Below are 22,403 nucleotides of genomic sequence, written 5' to 3'. Positions count from 1 at the left end.
GTTATGTTCTCAGGTTGTCCGTCCGTCCGCCTGTCCGCCCGTGATAGGTTTTCGTTACTGCAATAACTTGAGAACGGCTGAAGGGATCTTTGGTCAAACTTGGTGCAGGTATGTATAACGAGGTAAAGATGAACTGATTAGATTTTGAGGTCACGAGGTCAAAGGTCAAAGGTCATGTTAGGTAAAGATCCTTTTACCGCAATAACTTGTGAACCAGTGATGGGATTCTGACCAAATTTGGTACAATTATGTAGAATCATGTAAAGATTAATTGATTAGATTTTGGGTTCAGTAGGTCAAAGGTCAAAGTCTGTAATAGGTCTATAACTTGAGAACGGCTGAAGTGATCTAATGCAAACTTTGTAGAGATATGACAGTTATGTATAATGATGTGACGATTAACTGAATAGATTTTGGAGTCAAGAGGTCAAAGTATGTAATATGTCTATAACTTCAGAAAGGCTGAAGTGATCTAATTCAAAATTGGTACAACAACAACAACAGGCATTTTAAGGCCATTTTCCCTGCAAGAGCGGGGGTTAGCCTAATTCAAACTTGGTACAGGTATGTATAATGATATAAAGATTAACTGATTAGATTTTGGGGGTCCCGAGGTCAAAGGCCAAAGGTCAGAGGTCATGTCAGTTAAAAATGTGATAACTTGTGAACAGCTGAAGGGATTTAAATTAAAACTTGGTACATGTATGTATAATGATGTAAACATGAACTGATTAAATTTTGTGGTCAAGAGGTCAAAGGTCAGAGGTCATGTCAGTTAAAAATGTGATAACTTGTGAACAGCTGAAGGGATTTAAATTAAAACTTGGTACAGGTACGTATAATGATGTAATAATGTGGGCGGAGGCATATCGGTCGTGACGTCGAAGAGTGCGTTCTAGTTCTAATGAATTTGTTCTTAATATGTTGTTTAAATGTTCACTTCTCTTACCCCATCGTGCATCCAATAGACCCCCCTCTCTCCTCCACCCCCTCCTAACCTCCCATCCCTTTCTCTTTCCTTTTCTTGTGTATTTTTCACACTTCGTGTCTATAGCTCCGAGTATATTTAACATCGCCTGTCATTTATACTGGAGCTCCAAAGTGGTGCTCCTTATATGAGGTCAAGGTGATTCTGTTTCTCTTGTGGTGTTGCAGGTTGGTTCATTCGACGTTTTTCTCTGTCCTTTTCCACACTGGATTCGTCATGTGTAGATGTCGAGTAAGGGCAAAATCGCACCTGGATTAAATGCGACTGTTTATTTTCCCACCCACCCGCCCAGCTGTGCAAGCCTCGGTTAGATCAGGTTTTGTTTTCACTTCCATTATGGTCTTTTTGACTATATCACTGCCATTATGGTCAGTCGTGTGTGTGTGTGTGTGTGTGTGTGTGTGTGTGTGTGTGTGTGTGTGTGTGTGTGTGTGTGTGTGTGTGTGTGTGTGTGTGTGTGTGTGTGTGTGTGTGTGTGTGTGTGTGTGACAGAGAGAAAGAATTGGGTAAAAGATGAACCAGGCTTGGGTGTTGGGATGAGATTTGGATGAAAAACGTTTGTAAATTTGGTTTAAGAAACATCCCTATATCTCACTCCGCACTTCCCGACCCCCTAACCCCCGCTCCTTCCCCGACTGTCGATTAATATACATACCTCAATTTTTTTGGACTTCAACATTGAAGCTACTTTGATCATTTTCCAACCTTATTAACACCCACTAGTCATCCACTATGACGATGTCCTCTGTGACTCTGCAAAACCTCAGAAGGTCAACAACGAAAAACTTGACTGACCTGTTTACCTCCACCACTGAAGGTGGATGGAGGTTATGTTTTCACCTCTATCTGTTTGTTTGTTTGTGCACAGAATATCTCAAAAAGGTGTGGATGGATTCGGATGAAATGTGGTGGAGAGGTTGGGTATGTGGCAAGGACGAAATGATTAGATCTTGGTGAAGATCCAGATCAGGATCCCGATACTATAATTTTTTAATGATTCTTCACCATTGAGAGATTTGGCAAAAAAACCCCTCTTGGTAGAGATATGTGCAAAAAACCCCCTCTTGGTATGTACAGTGCTTTCAAAAAGTATTCACACCCCTTGACTGTTTAACATTTTGTTGAGATTTATAGCTTATCGACTTCCTCTACTCTCGTAGGTAATGTCCGGCTCTCAACAAGATCCTCTCATCTGGAGTGTCTCAGCAATTTATTGGGCTTAGTCCTGTTCCCAATATTCATCAAAGATCGTCCTGACTGGAAAATCATCTTTATATACTCGTATTTGCTGATGACTCCACCTTCTGCCGTGACATCGTCATCCTTCAGACAGGCAGGCTGCAGACTTTAAAAAAAAAAAAATCACAAGCTGGTCAAATACTTGGAATATGTTTTTCAATCCTGACAAATTTCACACTGTCACTATATCTCTCTCCGAAAGGACCATCTGGCAAACCCTCCTGTGTACTTTCTCAACAATCCTTTTGAGAAAGTTCAGGCATTCAAACTCCTGGGTCTCACTATCACCCATGATCTTTCTTGGGTAAACCACATTTCAAAATTGGCTTTGAAAGCCAGCTGCCGACTGGGCAAACACAATCATACAAACTGTTACGTGCTCCTCCCCGACCCCCTGGTCACGGTGTCCCTCCGAGCCCCGAGAGGAGTCACGGCAGAGAAATATGTTATTCTGTGTCAAAAATCAATGGTGAAACCACACCAATTGTTACCAACAAACAAATATTGTATTAAAAATCACACAAGAATAACAGTACAACAATAATAGCAATCAAAAGTACAATCAATGTATATCTTATGATGGTACCATCAGCTAGTATAAAGTAACTCACTGTGCTCCAAGTGAGTGAAAAAGAACATTCCCCAATGTCTCTATATTACCGGCTTCAAGACGAAGTTGATTCGCTCCAGCGATCGCTAGAACGATGTCCAATCGAGACCAGAATCCCATGCGGATGGCAAGGGCAGTCACACAGCCGAAGCTGTACAAAGGCGCCCTCAAGGCGACTGGGAAATCCAAAGGCGCCCTACAGGCGACTGAGAGATCACACCCTCGGGTATGGACGAATTAGCCTTCAAAAAGCCCCTTCACACACACGCCCCAGATCGACGTCTGAATGCGGTGAGAATTGTCGAAAATAAACGAAACCGCGAGCGAAGCACAAGTCCTGCGCGAGTCAAAATGGCCGACGGCCCGGTCTCGTGGCGCAACAGCACGGCGATGATTCTCTCCTGAATCGATAGCAAAACCTGACACGCAGGTTAATCTGTCACCGCTAACCATGCTGTCATTGGAATTCCTTTCCCAGGAACCCCGAAAGTTCACTAACGACTTTCGTTCGACAACGTTCGCCCCGGACCTTGAAGCGACTCGCTTCTTCTCCGACTTCACTCATTCCGCCTTTTTTTCTCTTCCTCTTCGTAGTCCGGTTCCCGATCCGGTTTCCTGTTTCTTTTAACATTAACTTTTCACTTTTGAAAATAGAAATATCTGTTCCCTTTAAATGACAACAATAATAATACATGGAATCAGAAATATTTACAGTGGATGCAAACCACCACAATGGATGTGACGAATCCGTAACTCAAACACCTTGGCACACCTGAACTCCTATCCAACTATCAGGTCTTCATCCACAGCTTGATGGAGCACTGCTCTCCCCTCTGGGCTGGCTCCCCTTCTTCACACTTTGCTCGGCTTTACATCGTGGAAACCAAGGCCTTTTTGATCTTTGTAATCTTCTGTGACGAAGTTGAGTCTATGGGCCGATAACTTTGCCATCCCTGATAGGTCGGTGGTTTGTCTTCTCCCGTCCGTCTCCTTTCTGGTCTTGCACCCTTTGCCTCCATACTCTGCCCCGACCCCGCACCCTCGGGCTTTTACAGGGTGCACGTGGTCTTCAAGTAACCCCCTTCTGGTGAAACTCTCAAAATTCAGACTCGATGCTCACATCCACTCATTAGTTCATCTTTTTCCAGCCTCTGGAACCAACAACTTCTGTCTGTTCAATGTCATTCTTCCCTTCAGGATTCAAGACGACTGTACACCTCCATATCAGACGATGACTGCACTCCCATCCACAACCATGATTTTTCTCTACCCCCATTAACCCTCCCCAACCCACCTATTTCCGGGTTTCCAGTTTTTCCTTCCACTTCTCTGATTGAGATTTTGCGGCTGTATCCACCTTATTCACCACCTGCGGCCTACCCTTGCTCTCACTTTGCCCCACGTTCCTTACTTATCCAATTCTCCTTCTATAAAATCCCTAAATCCTGTTGTTAGTGCCCCCTCCTCATGTTATTTTTGTTCTGTTGCATCTTGGTCTCAACTCTGTATAGAATGGAAATATTTTTAAGAAATCCTGTTATCCTGAGTTGCTATAATCTCGAATGTGATGTCAGATTCTCAACTTGAGGTCTCTCTTGATTTCAGGTTTCTATTATTAATTCTCTTTCGATGAACGCGTTGCTTGGATTTACCCATAATTGCTAGTACCGTGTGTGTTTCAGGACGATTTTCTGTGATTGGTATTGCTATTTATTTTTGACTCGTATTGGGACAGATTATAAACAACGAGTGACATGTTAGACACGACATTTTGGTTGATCACATGTAAACATTTTGAGATGTTGATTGTTACTCCTCGGCCTGATGACCATTTTGGCTTCCCTAACAAATAGTCCTCGCGAGTTTCATTGGTGATCCTCTATTCTGAGTTTGAGGCAACCATCTGCCAGTACCTTGGCCGAAGTCTACCTTTTGCCCTCATCTACTTTGGTGTTGCATCAGCAGCATAACTACTCAATAATCGTGCAACCAGGAGAACAAACTCAGCCTGGTGTTGGCTTAGCGGTGAGGGTTCCGGCTTGGGATCCTCGGATCCTGGGTTCAAATCCCGATTGATCGCTGAATTAACGCCAAGGGGGTTGATTCAGCCTGTCATCCTTCTGAGGTCGGCAAATTGAATACCAGTTCACTGGTAATTCCCTGTGTGTCGCAAGAGGTGACTAACAGGGTTTGCGGCAGGAAGGGCATCCGGCCATAAAACATTGCTTCAAAAAGGGGACCACAGTGCCTGAAAAAGGCCAACCCCTGCTCTGTGGGGAAAAATGGCCTCTAAAGGTGGTTCCAGGAGAACAAACTTAATTGAAACTGGGTCAAATATACATCCGTAAGATCGATTTTTGAACGTCTGTCCACAAATGCTCCGACGTAGTTGAGGATCCACCTCAGTGGATATAGTTTGAGGCCTCTTTTCACCTGAGGTATTGATCCATTGCCCTTTTCAGTTTAACTCCATCTTGACCTTTCTAAGAACAAAGCCTGGTGTTGGCTTAGCGGTTAGGGTGCCGGCTTGGGATCCTGGGTTCGAATCCCGGTTGATCGCTGAATTAACACCAGGGGGGTTGACTCAGCCCGTCATCCTTCCGAGGTCGGCAAATTGAGTACCAGTTCACTGGTAATTCCCTGTGTGTCGCAAGAGGCGACTAACAGGGTTGGTGGCAGGAAGGGCATCCGGCCGCAAAACATTGCTTCAAAAAGGGGACCAAGGTGCCCAAAAAAGGCCAACCCCCGCTCTGCGGGGAAAAATGGCCTCTAAAGGTGTGTTTTTTTATTGTTTTTTTTTTACCTTTCTAAGAACTGTCCAAGACAAGATTCTGAGAATGCAGTGGCCAAGTTCTATCTCGTGCATCCTGCGGTTAAGTGTTCTCTCTTGGCTTGTTTGTTTTTCCTGATGGAAACAAGACACTTCGAAGCATTGTTTTTATCTTTGTTTCCAAATTGATTTGTCTCGTTTTATAACATTGTCCTCATATTGCAGTTTATAGGGATGACGTTTTAACCAGTGGCGGTGCTTTGTTATCTTGTGCTTGCAGTGCGTACACCTTTGCCCTTGTACTCCCTGGCCGTGGTCTCTCGCTGAACTCGTTTCCCTGCATTAGACCAGGTGCTGTGTGCTGATTGGAGGATTTCCAGGTTACTTCAATGTTTCAAAAATAGATACAATACCTTTGCTTCCTCCCACTTCTCTCGCACCTTTTGTTTGAATATAAGCAAGCATCCAACTCGCCGTTTTCTCATAATTGTGTTGTTACATCAATACGTCATGTTGGGAAATTATCTTCCAGATGCAATAGCCCTGGTGTTGGGCTAGCGGTTAGGGTGCCGGCTTAGGATCCTGGGTTCGAATCCCGGTCGATCGCTGAATTAACGCCAGGGGGGTTGGCTCAGCCTGTCATCCTTCCGAGGTCGGCAAATTGAGTACCAGTTCGCTGGTAATTCCCTGTTTGTCGTTAAAGGTGGCAAAAAGGGTTGGCGCCAGGAAGGGCATCCGGCCGTAAAACATTGCTTCAAAAAGGGGACCAAAAAACAACAACAACCACGGTTCCAGAAAAAGGCCAATCCCCGCTTTGCGGGGAAAAATGGCCTCTAAAGGTGGTTATTATTTTTTATATATGCAACATTTGCAGTATCTCGTAGAACAATCTCATCGTACCCCAGAGCAATGTTATATTTATAGCTCCATATAAATTATACATTTTTCCAACAAAACCAACTTTAGGATTAACTTTAACAGAAACATTTGGACTGTTGCCCTTTGTTTGGCCCTTTTCCACCTCACCGTTCAATGAACCTAGATGTTGAAATTAAGAAAAAAACAACTTGAAGGCTCCAAATGTTTATTATCAAGGATAGTTTACAACGACACGGCAAGAGTACACCAAATTATATCGAATAACTAATTGAAACTAATCGAAAAATATATATAAATACATAGAAGAAACACACAAATAACTAGAATGACACTCTGGAGAGCACACACACCTAAAGGTCAAAAGAAAGGTCATGTTTAGTTTTGCTTTTATTTTTTAATTATAAACTATGGTTATAAAGTCAATCATGAAAGGTCTTGAAAGTTATAAAGTCATCTTCTGAAGAGTCTTGGGAGTCTTAGACGTCTCAGGGGTCTTAGGGTTATAACGGGTCTAAATGTATTTTTGGGTCTTAAGGTTGTTTGTGGTCGAAAGGGTCTTATAGGGTCTTACAGGTCTTTGGGGTCTAAAGTGACTTTGGGGTCTAAAGGGTTTAAAGAGTGTTAGGGGTATTCTTGGTCTTTGGGGTGGAAAGGGTCTTCAAGGATCTTGAGGTTATAAACGGTCTTAGAGGTCTTAAAAGGCCTTATGGTTCTAAAGGGTCTTTGGGACCTTTAAAAGGGCCTAAGGGGTCTCAATGGTGTAAAGGTCCAAAGGGTATAAAACGTTTAAAATGGTCTAAGATATCTAAGGGGTCTAAAAGGTGTAAGGGCTCTAAAGGTCTACATGTCTAAAATGTATGTTTCAAAAGTCCGTAATTAATAGACGTAGTCAAGGTCCAATGCTAAGTAATTAATAGACGTATTCACAGTCCAACTCATGTTCAAACTACGTAATTAATAGACATACTCACACGGGTCGACCAAGACTTCACCTCGATGAGGGTTCTTTGTCCACCCGTGTCCCGTGTTTTTCAGTTTTATTTACAGTATATACAGTACATAGATATCAAGTGAGGTTTGCCCCAAAAAAACGACACTTCCCTTCTTCAACCCCCCCACACCCCCAAAAATCCCTCCCCCCACCCCCCCAAATTTTTTTTTGCCATTGTTGCATTAAATTGTCCATTTCATTAAGATTTAAATTGACAATCTTAATGAAAGCACAGGTCAATTGGATGAAAATATGATTTCTCAGATGAAATTTGATGATTCTAGAAGATTCACCTTGAGTTGACCTTTGACCTTTTGACATCAAAAATAGTTCGTTTCCCAATTCAGTGTCCCAATATACAAATCCCGTTCAACATTCAAGTCAATCGGATGAAAAATGACGATATTAGAAACAACAACTAGAACGGCCCTCTGTGGAGTGCACACCTCCACCAGGCTGAACATTTTCATTTTGTATCCACTGATAGGCCAGACGTCCATCCGGACCTGAACCAAAATCTAATCACCTTGTTATTGTTACCTAACCAACTCAACCACCAGGTTTCATCTAAATCCGTCCACAACTTTTTTTAATGTCATGCTATACAGTATATTGTTTTTGGCCCCGCTTCACAATGGTGAAGAATCACTTAAAAAAAGAAAAATCTCGTATCCTGATGTGGATGCAGATCTTCACCAAAATCGAATCAATTTGTCCTTGTCATACACCCAACCTGTCCACCAGGTTTCATCTAAATCCGTCCACAACTTTTTGAGATACTGCTTTGTGCTCAGACAGACAGACAGATAAACAGACAGAGAGGGGTGAAAGCATTACTTCCATTCACCTGTTGTGGCGGAGGTAATTATGTATTATAAAAGATCCTTTTTTTTTTTTACCTCCACCACCGAAGATGGATTTAGGTTATGTTTTCACCCTTGTCTGTTTGTTTGTCTGTCTGAACAAAATATCTCAAAAAGTTGTGGACGGATTCCGACGAAACGTGGTGGACATGTTGGGTGTGTGACAAGGACGATTCGATTCGATTTTGGTGAAGATCTGAATATGAATTCGGATATGAGGATTATTTAATTTTTTAAAGTGATTCTTCACCATTGGGAGATTGGGCCAAAAACGATACATGGCAGGATATCTCCAAAAGTTATGGACGGATTCGGACGAAACTTGGTGGACATGTTGGGTGTGTGACAAGGACGATTCGATTCGATTTTGGTGAAGATCTGAATATGAATTCGGATATGAGGATTATTTAATTTTTTTAAGTGATTCTTCACCATTGGGAGATAGAGCCAAAAAAGATACATGGCAGGATATCTCAAAAAGTTATGGACGGATTCGGACGAAACGTGGTGGACATGTTGGGTGTGTGACAAGGACGATTCGATTCGATTTTGGTGAAGATCTGAATATGAATTCGGATATGAGGATTATTTAATTTTTTTAAGTGATTCTTCACCATTGGGAGATTGGGCCAAAAACGATACATGGCAGGATATCTCCAAAAGTTATGGACGGATTCGGACGAAACTTGGTGGACACGTTGGGTGTGTCACAAGGACTAATCGATTTGATTTTGGTGACGATCTCACTATGGATTCGGATGCGAGAATTATTTGATTTTTAAGTGATTCTTCACCGTTGAGAGATCGTGTGAAAAGCAATTTTTAACATGATATTAAAAAAAGTTATGGACGAGTTATGACTAAACTTGTTGGACGAGTTGGTTTGGTGACAAGAACAAGCGGATTAGATTTTTTTTTTATTTTTATATGTTTTACTTCATTTTACATCCTCATTGACACTCACAGATAGACATACAATGTGTTTGTGAAGCATAGCATGCTGCCTTTTGATCAAACCAATCGGCGAAACGAGCGACGGGAGGTGCGCCTCGTTACCATAAAACAACCTCTTTTTTCTGTAGCATCGCTGTCTTTGGCCTTTACGTAATAATTGTTCTGAATAAAACTCCCAACGAAACATTGACGGGCTCATGAGACTTTCAAATCAGGTCACCTTTATATAATGAACGAATGGGTTACCTGCCAGCTTTGATCCTCAAACCATTTGTTGGAGCTGCTCTTGGTGTGAGATTGCTGTATATAAGCATGTATCATACGTCCGTCTACGTATAATCTCACCCATTCCCGGACCGTCTACTCACCCATTCCCAGACCCGTGACCACATCACCCCCGTCCTTTACAAGCTTCACTGGCTCCCCATCCCCCAGAGAATCCAGTACAAAATCCTCCTCTTGACCTACAAAGCCCTCCATAACCTGGCCCCATCCTACCTGACTGACCTCCTCTCCAGACACACTCCCACCCGCAACCTCCGCTCTGCTGGTACCAACCTCCTGACCCCCCCATCCAGACCAAATTCAGATCCTGGGGGGACAGGGCCTTACCCATCGCTGCTCCCACCCTCTGGAACTCACTACCTCACACCATCAGAGACTCCTCCTCACTCACCACATTCAAAACATCACTCAAGACCCACCTGTTCAACACTGCATTCAACATTTAACCCACAGCATTTAACCCCTGACTATCTCTTCTCCTTCTCCTTCCTTTTGCTTTGATTATTTATCTATTGATTTTTGTCTTTTTGCACTTGTTTTTTGTACTCTGTCAAAGCGCCTTTGGGCTTCTTGAAAAGCGCTATATAAAATAAATGTATTATTATTATTATTATTATTATTATTATTATTATTATTATTATTATAATAGTGTGCGGATATTGACGTAAGTACATCATGCATGACCTTGTCTGTTTGACAAGCTATTTGGCACCTTTATTTACTATCTGGTGGAATGTTTTGCTTCGATTCTCCCTCTAGTGAGTTCACGAATTAGCCAGCTATATTGCATGAGATTTGATACCCAAAGAGTGGTATTTCAATCCTACAGGCTGCTTATGACCTTTTTTTTTTCTTTTCTTTTTTGTATACAACATCGAGGCTCGTGGAAGAGCGAACATTAATCACACAAAAAGTCAAACGGACACAAAAAACACAAAATAAGGGGAGCGGTAGACGCAAGAGCGGCAAAATAAGGGGAACATTTGAGAGCAGGGACATCGAGAGATGTGTAGGAGGGGGAGGGCTTGGGGGGAAGTGGGAGAAGTATAAAACATATGAACACTGCAAAGACCTCCAGGAAAGAAATTGGAATTTCCAAAAAGTGTATCTGGGGTGAATTAGCGGGGGTAGAAAAGATCAAGGTTTTGGATGGGGGAAGATAAGAGATGGTGGTGAACAGCTGTTTTAAAGACCTGGAGGGAGGAGTGGGATTGAAGGGAGTGGGGGTGGGAGTTATAGAGGAAGGGTCCATCGTGCATGAGGAAGGGTCTTGGCAGAAACTGTTGCTTTGTTCAGTCATTTGTGTGTTGCTTGCGGCTGCTGGTAGCATCATTTCTGGGAGCATGGGCTCCTTTTGAAGACTGGAGCAGAGATTTATAATTTGTCCAGGGTGACGACACGCAACAGCCTACTCTTACGAAAGACACCGTGGGATCTATAACTCCCACCAGCAATCAATGCCGACAGTTAGGTCCCCAGCTTAACATCCATTCAATGAACAGCATACTCAACTAGAACGGTACTCGGTAGAGCACATACCTCCGCCAGGCTGAATGATTTACGTTTTGTATCCCACTGATAGGCCGGACCTGGATTCGGACCTGAACCAAAATCTCATAAGCTTGTTCTTTTCACCTAACCAACTCATCCTCCAATTTTTGTCATACCCCATCCACAACGTTTTGAGATATCGTGATATGAAGTGTGTTTCAAAAAGACCTGGATAACTTTCATTGTTAATATATTTCGAACCACAAATGATGCAACGATACCCTTTGTTTATATGATAACAGAAAGTCAAAGATTTTGGGCACACCATCAATCACGTCAAAGTGAGCTCCGTTTGTCATGTGCAGGACATCAAGGCGGTACACGAGTTCTTGCCATGTTCGGCTAAGCATGTTTCCGTCCACCAGTGCGCATCCAGCTGTGATCTGAGAACGAAGATCCTGCAAGTTGCCACCTTGGTGTTATAAACAACATCTTTGACAAACACCCACAGAAGAAATCAAGGGGGTTATATCTGGTGATCGTGGGAGCCAGGCCATTGCTCCGTCTCAACCAATCCAGCGACCTGGAAAATTTTCATTCAGGATGGCTCGAATGACTAAGGCCCAATGAGGGGGAGCACCGTCCTGTTGAAAAATGATGTCGGGTTGCAGGTCTTCAATCTGTGGGAAGGTGAATCCTTCCAACATGTTCATGTACATTGTTGAGGTCACTGTATCCTCCGCAAAGAAAAACGGACCCACCAAGCGGTCATGGAGAAGGCCGCACCACACACTGACCTGTGGACTGTTATGTATGTGTTCAATGACCACATGGTTATTTTCAGAGCCACAGATCCTCACATTGTGCCGGTTGACCTTCCCCGATACATAAAAGCAAGCTTCGTCTGTGAACATGACCTTTTTCAGGTAATCTTCGTCATCCTCTATGTGATTGAGCATTCCGAAGGCAAACGTCTTGCGTTTGGGTCCGTCATTTCATTTGAGTTCCTGCAGAATCTGCACATTACAGGTATAAAGAAAGCTTCAGTCCTTTATGCAAAATCCTGTGTTCAGTGATGGTTGGTAGTCCCAGTTCTCTGAATGTGCGTCGGATTGATTTTCTGGGACTTTGTTGAAATGATTCACGCGTTCAACATCGGCTGCACTTGTGTTTGGTCGGCTGGTACTTTTCTGTTTCTGACAACTTCCAATCTCCTTAAACCTCCCGTACCACTCTCTGATACTCGTCTGCGATGGCGGATTTCTTGTCTCGATGAACCATTCAACACATTGAGCTTTCTCCTATGGATTTGCCTTTTTCTTTTACATTAAATCACCAGACCTGAAAAGAAAGAAAACTTTTGGAGTTTCTATATCGTAGAACAAAGGTATCGTTGTATCATTTGTGGTACTAAATATATTAACAACCAAAATTTTCTAGGTCTGTTTGGAACACCTTGAATATCGTTTTTAGCCCTTTCACTCAATGGTGAAGAATCACTAAAAATTATCGGATCCAGATATGAGTTTTCACCAAAATCTCATCAATTCGTCCTTGTCACACACCCAAACTGTCCAACAGGTTTCATCTAAATCTGTCCATAACTTTTTGACTTTTTGAGAACGTTTTTTTCCATAACTTTTTGAACAGATATCCTGTTCACAAACAGGCAGGCAGGGGTGAAAACATAACCTGCGCACACCTTCAGTGGCAGAGATGATGTTGGCAAAGCCCTGGCTTGCAACCCCAAAACTATTGTTGTTGTTGGATAGCATATTGTTGGAAAATATCCATAAATTATTAACAGCCATTCGAATCAATTTACATATGACATATGCAACGTTACGGGGCCATCGGCAATTGAGAACAAGAGAAGGGGGAGAGGATGAGGGGAAAAAAAGGGACAGAGAGGGAGAATAGAAAACTGTTTGAGGACAATTGTATGGAAAAGTTATGTATGGAGAAATTGGGGAGCTTGGTCGTTTGGGATGTGCAACATACACTTTCAGAGACATAACATATCTGGTTGTGTCTAATTTCTGCTGTGCTGTCTCTATGTTGTTTGCTCGTTGCACTGTGTGACTATATAGACTGCAGTGATGTGTTGGTGAATGAATTGCTTGTGATTCTGACGATGAACTGTGTGAGTCATGTCGGTGGGAATACTGAATGCAGGAAGTATTGGCATTGAATAGTTTGCTGGAATTTTTCTGCCCAAATACCCACATCCTGTGGGACTGTTTTGCTGTGCTTTGCTTTCGAGGAAATGACATCGCCTTGAATGTTTGGACTTAGTTATTTTTAGAATGTTTGGTTTATCAACTGGAGTTTGGCAAAGATGGCTGCTGTGGGAATTGTGATTGATCTTAAGGTCTGACGTTTTGGCCATTAGCCCTTAAAGTGGCAATTGTTTTACGAATCGATCATTTGTGTAATTAATTACATGCAGTCAAGTGAAAAAGTAAGTACACCCCATGTAAAGTTTTGACTTTTTCAACATATTTCAACATACAGCTATTTGATCTTCATTTCAACAATATTGATAGATAAAGGTGATATAATATAACAAATATCATGAAACATTTACATTTTGTAGTCCATTGTATAATTTAAATAAACATAAATGCAAATTTCGCATGTGGAAAAAGTAAGTACACCCTTGGCTCCAATAGGTGGTATTGCCCCCTTTGGCATGCTGAATGGAGAAGGTGGATCAGACTCGGCAACGGTTGCTAGAGTGAGATGTGCATGGAAGAAGTTTCGGGAACTGAGTGGCGTGCTGATGAGGAGGGGAGTGTCGTTGAAGCTGAAGGGAAAGGTGTGTGCTGCATGTGTGAGAAGTGTTATGATTTATGGGAGCGAGACATGGGTCATGAACGTAGAGCAGCAACGAAGGCTGGAAAGGGTGGAAATGTGAATGGTTCAGTGGATGTGCTGAGTATCGTTGAGAGAGAGGAAGACAAATGATGAATTGCGAAAGATGATGGGAATAGAGCCTGTGATTGATGCTGTGAAGAGGAACAGGTTGAGATGGTTTGGTCATGTGTTGAGGAAGGATAAAAGTGACTGGTTGAGAAGAGTGATGGAAATGAATGTAGAAGGAAGTAGAGGACGGGGAAGACCGAGAAAGACTTGGCTAAAGATGGTGGAAGAAGAAATGTGGGCAAGGGGGTTAACAAGGAGAGATGCAGAAAATAGGGCAAAATGGAGAAGATTGTCATGGGGACTGCAAGGCCAACCCCCACTCTAGCAGGGAAAATGGCCTTAAAATGCATGTTGTTGTTGTTGTTGTTGCCCCCTGTGGCAGCAACAACCTCAAGTAGGCGTTTCTTATAACTGTCTACCAGTCTCTGACATCGACTGGGAGAAATTTTTGCCCACTCCTCCATGCAGAATTATTTCAGCTGTGCGATGTTTGAGGGGTTTCTTGCATGCACAGCTCGTTTCAAATCCCCCCTACAACATCTCGATGGGATTTAGATCCAGGCTTTGACTTGGCCATTCCAGAACCCTCCATTTCTTTCTTTTCAGCCATTCCTTGGTGAGTTTACTTGTATGTTTAGGGTCATTGTCATGTTGCAAGGTCCACCTTCGGTTGAGCTTCAACTTTCCAACAGATGGCCTCACATTATCCTCAATCACCCTCTGGTACAATGAAGAATTCATTGTGGATTCTATGATGGTGAGCTGCCCAGGCCCTGATGCAGCAAAGCTGCCCCAAACCATAATATTTCCACCACCATGCTTTACAGTTGGTATCAGGTTCTTGTGGTCAAATGCTGTCTTTGGTTTTCGCCAAACATGTCTTCTGGTACTGTGGCCAAATAGCTCTACCTTTGACTCATCTGTCCAGAGCACATTGTTCCAGAAGTGCTGGTCTTTGCCTAGGTGTTCATTGGCAAACTTTAGGCTTGCCCTGACGTTCTTTCTGGACAGCAAAGGTTTCCTCCTGGCACACCTCCCATGTAGATCAAATTTGTGCAGCCTCTTTCTAATGGTAGACTCATGCACTTTGACATAAACAGTGGCAAGAGCTACTTGTAGGTCCCGTGATGACATTCTGGGGTTCTTAGAGACTTCTTTCAGCATCTTGCGGTCTGATCTCGGGCTCAACTTGCTGGGGCGGCCTGGCGTGAACAAGTTGGCAGTTGTTTGGAATCTTCTCCACTTGTAGATGATCTTCCGGACAGTCGAATGATTGATTTCAAATTGTCTGGAGATCTTTTTAAATCCCTTCCCAGACTCGTAGGCATCTATAGCCTTCTTTCTGAAGGCCTCAGAGAGCTCTTTTGATCTAGGCATGGTGACGCCGCATATTTCGACAACAAAGAGCAAACCAAACGAAATGTCTGAGGTTTATATAAGACAGGTTCCTCCAAGATCCTCTCTAACGATGTTCTATTCATTTGCACCTGAGCTGGTGCACCTGATTCTAATTTTAGGTATTTGAAGTAGTGATAAATGTAGGGGTGTACTTACTTTTTCCACATGCGAAATTTGCATTTATGTTTATTTAAATTATACAATGGACTACAAAATGTAAATGTTTCATGATATTTGTTATATTATATCACCTTTATCTTTCAATATTGTTGAAATGAAGATCAAATAGCTGTATGTTGAAACATGTTGAAAAAGTCAAAACTTTACATGGGGTGTACTTATTTTTTCACGTGACTGTATAGTGAAGCGCTCAGACAAGCCAAGGGGTAATTTAATTTTCTCTGCCACCAATGGTGGATGGAGGTTATGTTTTCACCCCTGTCTGTCTGTCCGTTTGTCTGTGAACAAAATATCTCAAAAAGTTGTGAATGGATTCGGACGTTATTTGGCTGAGATTTAGTGGATGTGACAAGGACGAAATGATTAGATTTTGGTGAAGATTCGGATTTGGATCCGGCTACTAGAATTTTTATGTGATTCTTCACCATTGGGAGATGGGTCCAAAAACGATACATAGCAGGATATCTCAAAACGTTGTGTACGGATTTGGACGAAACCTGGTGAACCGTTTGGGTGTTGTACAAGGACTAATCAATTCGATTTTGGTGAAGATCTGAATATGGATACGGATGTGAGAATTTTTTAATTTTGCAAGCGATTCTTCACCGTTGGTGAGATCGGGCCAAAAACGACACGTAGCAGGATATCTCAAAAAGTTATTGATGGATTTGGACGAAACTTGTTGAACGGGTTTTGTGTGTGACGAGGAAGAATCTTTTCAATTTTGGTGAAGATCTGGATCCAGATCCAGCTAGTACAATTTTAAAGTGATTCTTCACCATTGAGTGATATGGCCAACAAGGTGAAGGTATGCTCTCTACTGAGTGCCTTTCTAGTTACTCTTGTTCCTACAATGAAGGCCCAAAGCATCAATTTTGCTTTCCTGCCCATGGCAATTAGTATACATTGAGGTAACAATGCCCCCATGTAAACCTCCTGCCTGACAAACTCTGCTGCTTTATGATATTGTGATGGTCCTGTGAATAAATGTGCTGTGTATCTTCCGTGCTTGTAAATACTTCTTGCAAAAGTGGTAAACAGTTGTGTTCAACCTGCCCATTCCATCTCTTTCCTTTTGACTCGACTACGGTGTACTATTGATAGCAGGGACGCTCTACCCCCAACCAATTGGCTCCACAACATTAGCCGGTACGTACTCGGCAGTTCGCTCGGCTGCCCCTGATTATATAATATACGGCACGTCCGAACCGAGGGCGCGATCCTCGGTTAGGTTGGCCACGTCACGCTCAGGTAAACGGTGTCAGTCAGAGGACCCTGGGAGATTTGGTCATCTTGATTGGCGTTCGTGGTTGATTAGAAACCTGCCGGACTGCGCACGGAATTATCTGCGACAGGTGACCTCAGGACCGGCAGTTCGGGAGGAGTACACAAAGTCCCCTCGTGGTGAACCCCGAAACCTGGTGCTGTAACAATAGTATTACTTAATAAGATTATCTTTTGCATAAAAAAACCTGACTTCTTCTGCACTTTATTATTTAGCAATACTGAGTCAGAATGGCAATTTTGATGTATTTATATGTCCTGTTTCCTTTAACTGCACATAGTTAGTCAAACTGAGGTTTATCATAAAACATCACACGACTCTCTGTGTAAAAAGCTTCAACCAGTTTTTTTTAACATCGCCCAACACTCATAGAGGATGGATGGTCCTATTTGCGCCGTCAAGCGCATGGGGCTGCCAAGGCCATTATTTTTTTGGCTTTGGACCTTTAACAACTTAAGCCATCACCAGGCGTTTGGCATCTGCAGGAGCTGCAACACAAATCACGCACACACATCCAGACAAATTAATGAATCAACACCTGACGTGACTCCTGACACTTCAAACAAATACAGCTGGTGGCCTTGTTGGGGGTGGGGGGAATGTGATGTAACTCCCCGTGGCAGTCTGGGTACCAGTGATGCCATCTTTGTGTTGCTGCGTTTTTCTCAGCAATCAACGAGGCAATTAACTTTTTTTAAACATTTTTCTTTATTTTTTTTCCTTTTCATGAGGTCGTTCCTTTTATTCTTCTTTTACTTCTTCAATTTTTTCTTCACTGATACTTTTGGTTTCACTTCTTCTGAATTCTTCATTAGTTCCTTTTTGTTGTTGTTTTTTGTGGCATTATCAATTGGGCTGACATGCCAGCTGAGGGGTATGTGCAATCCCCTTTGAGCTGTCTCGGCTATGCTATCTCGACCGGGCTATAAACTGTCATCCTGATGTTTCACATGCAGGACTATGCATCCATGACTGGATGGTCAGCGTTATAGATCTTTTCAAAAGCCTAGGTGAGTTATCGCCGGCACTCTGAACAAATTTCTAATTCCTGGCAAATGGCAAACCACCAGCATAATCCGAGACAAGGGATGGCTTCGGTGTGCATCGGTGTAAAATTCTGATTTTCAAATTTGATGTCATCGATGTCAAATTCATCAAATTCTGACAGGGTGTAGGAGGACGAGGAGGCGTGGTTCATGTTATGATCATCATTATCATTATTGCCAGATATAAGCTCAACTGGACTTTAGTCTGGTGAGCTTATGCAATTGAGCATTGTTCATAAGTCAGTCAGTCAGTGAGTGAGTCTGTAAACACTTCGGTCATTATCGCTTGAAACAAGCGTACAATTTTTATGAAACTTGGTCACAAGCTTAATATCTGAGGCCTAACGAAGGTGTAGTGACCGCATCAAGATCTGCACTCATTAACGGGTTGAAATCAGGCTTAAAACACTAATAAAAAATATCCTTCCCTAATCTACAGGGGGTGCTAACATTAAACATGACCTGCAAACGTTTCGCTGTAATCAGCATCGATAAATCTTCCATTCAACCAATCATGTGACCAGATTCTGCACATGAACAAAATTTCAATATTTTATGACGTCATTGACTTGCTCCTGATCCAGTTGAGCTTCAGGACCCATGGCCCAATTTTTATTTTTATGGATTATTCTTAACTAGTAAAAGTACTTGTCCCTATTGTGGGGAAATGTTTATGTTAAAATCAATATCAAATTATTTCATGCATTTATAAAGGTCAATTGTTTGACTCTTGGTTTTACTCAGAGCCGAAGCACTGAGCTACTTGTATTCCTTGGATTTTTTTTTTTTTTTTTACAGCCGAGTTGAAAGCAACATAAAGACAAAGCGAATGTGAAAATAGGTTGAAGGCCTCTTACTTGTGATACAATTAAGGCCTCTGAAGTGTCACTCATATCAAATGTTTCATCAAATTAAATGTAATACAGTACAGTATATTATAACGGACTCGGTCTCCCGAATGGGTGACGTGAGACCGCCGGAAATGACTCCCACAGGTGTTCTGCACACTCGACTGGTTCACTTTGCGGTATCTCAGATCGGCAGTCTGCAGCCTCCTCACTCTCTGCAGACCTGGACAAAATCACAGACTGGGCAAACAAGTGGAACATGTCTTTCAATCCTGACAAATCTCACACTCTTACTATGTCTCTCCGAAAAGACCGACTGGACCACCCTCCCATCCACTTTCTGAATAATCCTCTCCAAGAAGTTCTGTCACTCAAGCTTTTGGGTCTCACTATCTGCCATGATCTTTCCTGGGAAAACCACATTTCCAACCTGGCCTCCAAAGCCAGTCGCCGACTGAGCATCCTCCGTCGTGCGAAGTCCTTCCTTGGCACACCTGAGCTCCTCACCACATACAAGGCTTTCATCCGCAGCTCAATGGAATACTGTTCCCCCCTCTGGGCTGGTGCTCCCGCCTCACACCTAGCTCGCCTTCACGCTGTTGATACCAAAGCTTTCAGAATCATTGGAATCTCCCGTGATGACGCGATCTCCGAGGGCCTTTCACTCACTCACTGCAGGCGGTTGGTCATCTTTCTGTCTTCTACCGACTCCTCTCCGGCCTTGCTCCCCCAGCTCTCTCTGTGCTCTGTCCCCCAAATATTCCTACAGGTCGCACAAGATCGGCCAGCAACCCTCTTATGGTTAAACTGACAAAATCAAGACTCTGCTCACCTTCACTCCTTCATTCCTCTTTACTCGCACCTCTGGAACAAACTCCCTCTCTCTCTTCAATCCCACTCCTCCCTCCAGGTCTTTAAAACAGCTGTTCACCACCATCTCTTATCTTCCCCCATCCAAAACCTTGATCTCTCCACATTGTTTTTGAAATACCGACTTTTTTCTTTCCTGGAAGTTCCAGCAGTGTCCATGTGTTTTATACTTCCCCAAGGAACCCCCCCCCCCCCCTGCCCATCCCCCCCCTCTCCCGCTTTTCCCATGCCCCCTCCCTCCCACAACCCCCCACCCCCTCACTTTTGCCAAGCCCTCTCCCTCCCACAGATCTTCCGATGTCGCTGTTCTCTGCTGTTGTACTTGTGTGCTGCCCTCTCTCTCCCCATCTTGTCTCCCGCTCCCTTTTTGTATGTTTTATGTGTCCGTGATTTTTTTTTTTGTGATTGATGTTAGCTCTTACACGAGCCTCGATCTTGTATACAAAAAAAAGACATTTCAGATTTTCATTTATTCATTTGTAAATATTTCTAAAAAAAACATTTCCACTTTGACATTATGGGGTATTATGTGTAGATCAGTGGCACCAAATCTCAATTAAATCCATCTCAAATTCAGGCTGTAACACAACAAAATGTGAAAAACGGCAAGGGGTGTGAATACTTTGCCTGTGAAACACTGGAATGACAGTTTATATAGTGCCTTCAGAAAGCAAGCTTCAGAAGCTTCAGAAAGAAGAAAGAAAGAAAGGATTCATCAATGTGTGTGCTGTCCCTTGGATAGACGTTAAACTGGGCATCCCGTCTTCCACCATTAGTTTGTGACGTGGTGTACGTTAAAGATCCCACGGGGTCTTTCGCGAAGAGAAGTTAAGCTATTGCCAGCACCCTGAACAAATTCCAAATTCCGTCCCTATCCTACAGAGGGTGTTGCATCATTGGCGCAGCCATGCCCTTGGCCAATGATACCACCCTTAAAGTTTGTGCTGCATAACGAAAGAAGAATCCTGATGACAAAAAAAACAACATTATAAGACAATTTTCCCTGATTTTATTTCAGGGAGTTAGTCGAACGATGGTATTCCTCCTCTTCTGACAAAGACATCATTGCTCTTTTAAGGAGAGGGCTTCTGTTGTTAGTTATTGCGGTGGTTTCATGCAAAACCAAACATTCCATATCTTTTTTGGATGTCCTCTCGGCTTTCTTCAACAGTGTATCAAGAGTAGGCGAGCTACGCCGGCACCCTGCGCTAACCTACACAGGGTATTGCATCTGTTGCACAGTCACACCCTCAGCCAATTATGCTGCCCCACAGCCTTGTGCTGCATACGGAGGAAGGACACTTTACCTAATGTTTAATTAATTTCTGCAGTAATGATGAAAAAAGAAAGACCTTGCATGACGAGGATTTGTCATTTTATTGTTTTCATTCTTCCTCGGCATTGGCACTGATCAGTGATCAGGCAGGCTCAGCATTTTCTCTCGATCAAAAGTCAATACGGCCTTAAAGAGCCCCCAATCTTGGGATTAGAAGAGATTAAATCTCTTGGCTGTTCCCGACAGACTTGTTAGTCCAGTGTGCTGGAAATGGCCATCTTCAGTTTTGGTATTTTCACAAGATAATCATATTCTTGTTAATGGCTTCTTCTTTTCTTTGATTCTCCTCCATTTATATTTTCTTATTGCATATCCTCTGTGATACCGTAATTTATTTTGAATGTGTTTTCTCTATTGATGTTGATTGCCTCATTACCCCATTTATTCGATTTTGCTGCAGTGCCACCAACTCGTGTCCTTCAAGCCCCCGGGGAGCAGGCCTTTCTGGGTACAGGCTCGCGCGTCCGTCCCCTACAGACCTGCATCTGGTGGCAGAGTATGCAGTGCAGGCCGCGTCTGAGAGAGAACAAGAGCGGGAGAAGGATACTGATGGCTCTGAGGAGGATAGTTCCAAGGTAGAGGGCTTCTCATGTTACTTGTTTATTTTGTTGTCTTATATTTGTGGTTTTAATGACTAAACATATGACACAATAATTGGAAGCCATTCACAAATAACATAGTGGAGTTTCGAGAAGTTTTCCGCTTCCTGCTATAATTATGGTACACATCTTTCTGCATCTGTATCGAGCTATTTTCATGGTGCTGGGCCCGTTGACATGAAGCTATATCTGTAACTTGAACGGCATTTGCAAGAGTGCATACCTCTGCCAGGCTGGACAGTTTACGTATTGTTTCCCACTGCTAGGCTGGGTCCTGATACGATTCTTCACCAAAATCGAATCAATTCGTCCTCAGCACACACCCAACCTGTCCACAAAGTTTCGTCCAAATACCTCTCTAATTTTTTGAGATATTGTGCTATATATCGTTTTTGGCCCGATCTCTCAATGCTGAAGTTTCACTTAAGACATTCTAATATCCGGATCCACATCTTCTCCAAAATCGAATCAATTCGTCCTTGTCACACACCCACCCTAACCACCAAGTTTCATCCAAATCTGTCCATAACCTTTTGAGAAATCCTGCTCACAGACAGACAGACAAACAGACAGATGAACAGGGGTGAAAACATCATCTCTGTCCACCTTCGGTGGTGGAGTTAATTACCTTCAAAATGTATTTGTTGAGTTATGATTTATTTTTGGGACACTTGGGCTAAAGTGGAAAATAATGCAATCAAGAAGACGTCATGCAGCGCACGATACTTGCAAAATCCACCCCGTCCTAAGCCACCCCCTCCTCTCCCCCCCCCCTCTCCCGCCCCTCCCCCCCCAAAAGGTTGCCATTGATCAAATTGTCCATTTCATCAAGACTAAAATTGACGA

The 22,403-nt window shown here is 42.9% G+C and overlaps 1 protein-coding gene across 2 annotated transcripts in view; it reads left to right on the top strand.

Moving 5' to 3' along the window:
- LOC137422991 (forkhead box protein K2) overlaps window positions 1-22,403 on the top strand; it is a 141,518-nt gene that overhangs the window by 60,175 nt on the left and 58,940 nt on the right. For both annotated transcript variants that reach the window (XM_068109729.2, XM_078774805.1), the window contains one exon: window positions 21,359-21,533. In XM_068109729.2, coding sequence (XP_067965830.2) covers window positions 21,359-21,533 — 175 coding nt within the window. The remainder of the gene's footprint in view (window positions 1-21,358; window positions 21,534-22,403) is intronic.

This window comes from Myxine glutinosa, chromosome 3 (assembly GCF_964187855.1).
Source record: "Myxine glutinosa chromosome 3, kmMyxGlut1.1, whole genome shotgun sequence".
NCBI lineage: Eukaryota > Metazoa > Chordata > Myxini > Myxiniformes > Myxinidae > Myxine > Myxine glutinosa.
This window is presented reverse-complemented; position numbering and strand designations above follow the sequence as displayed.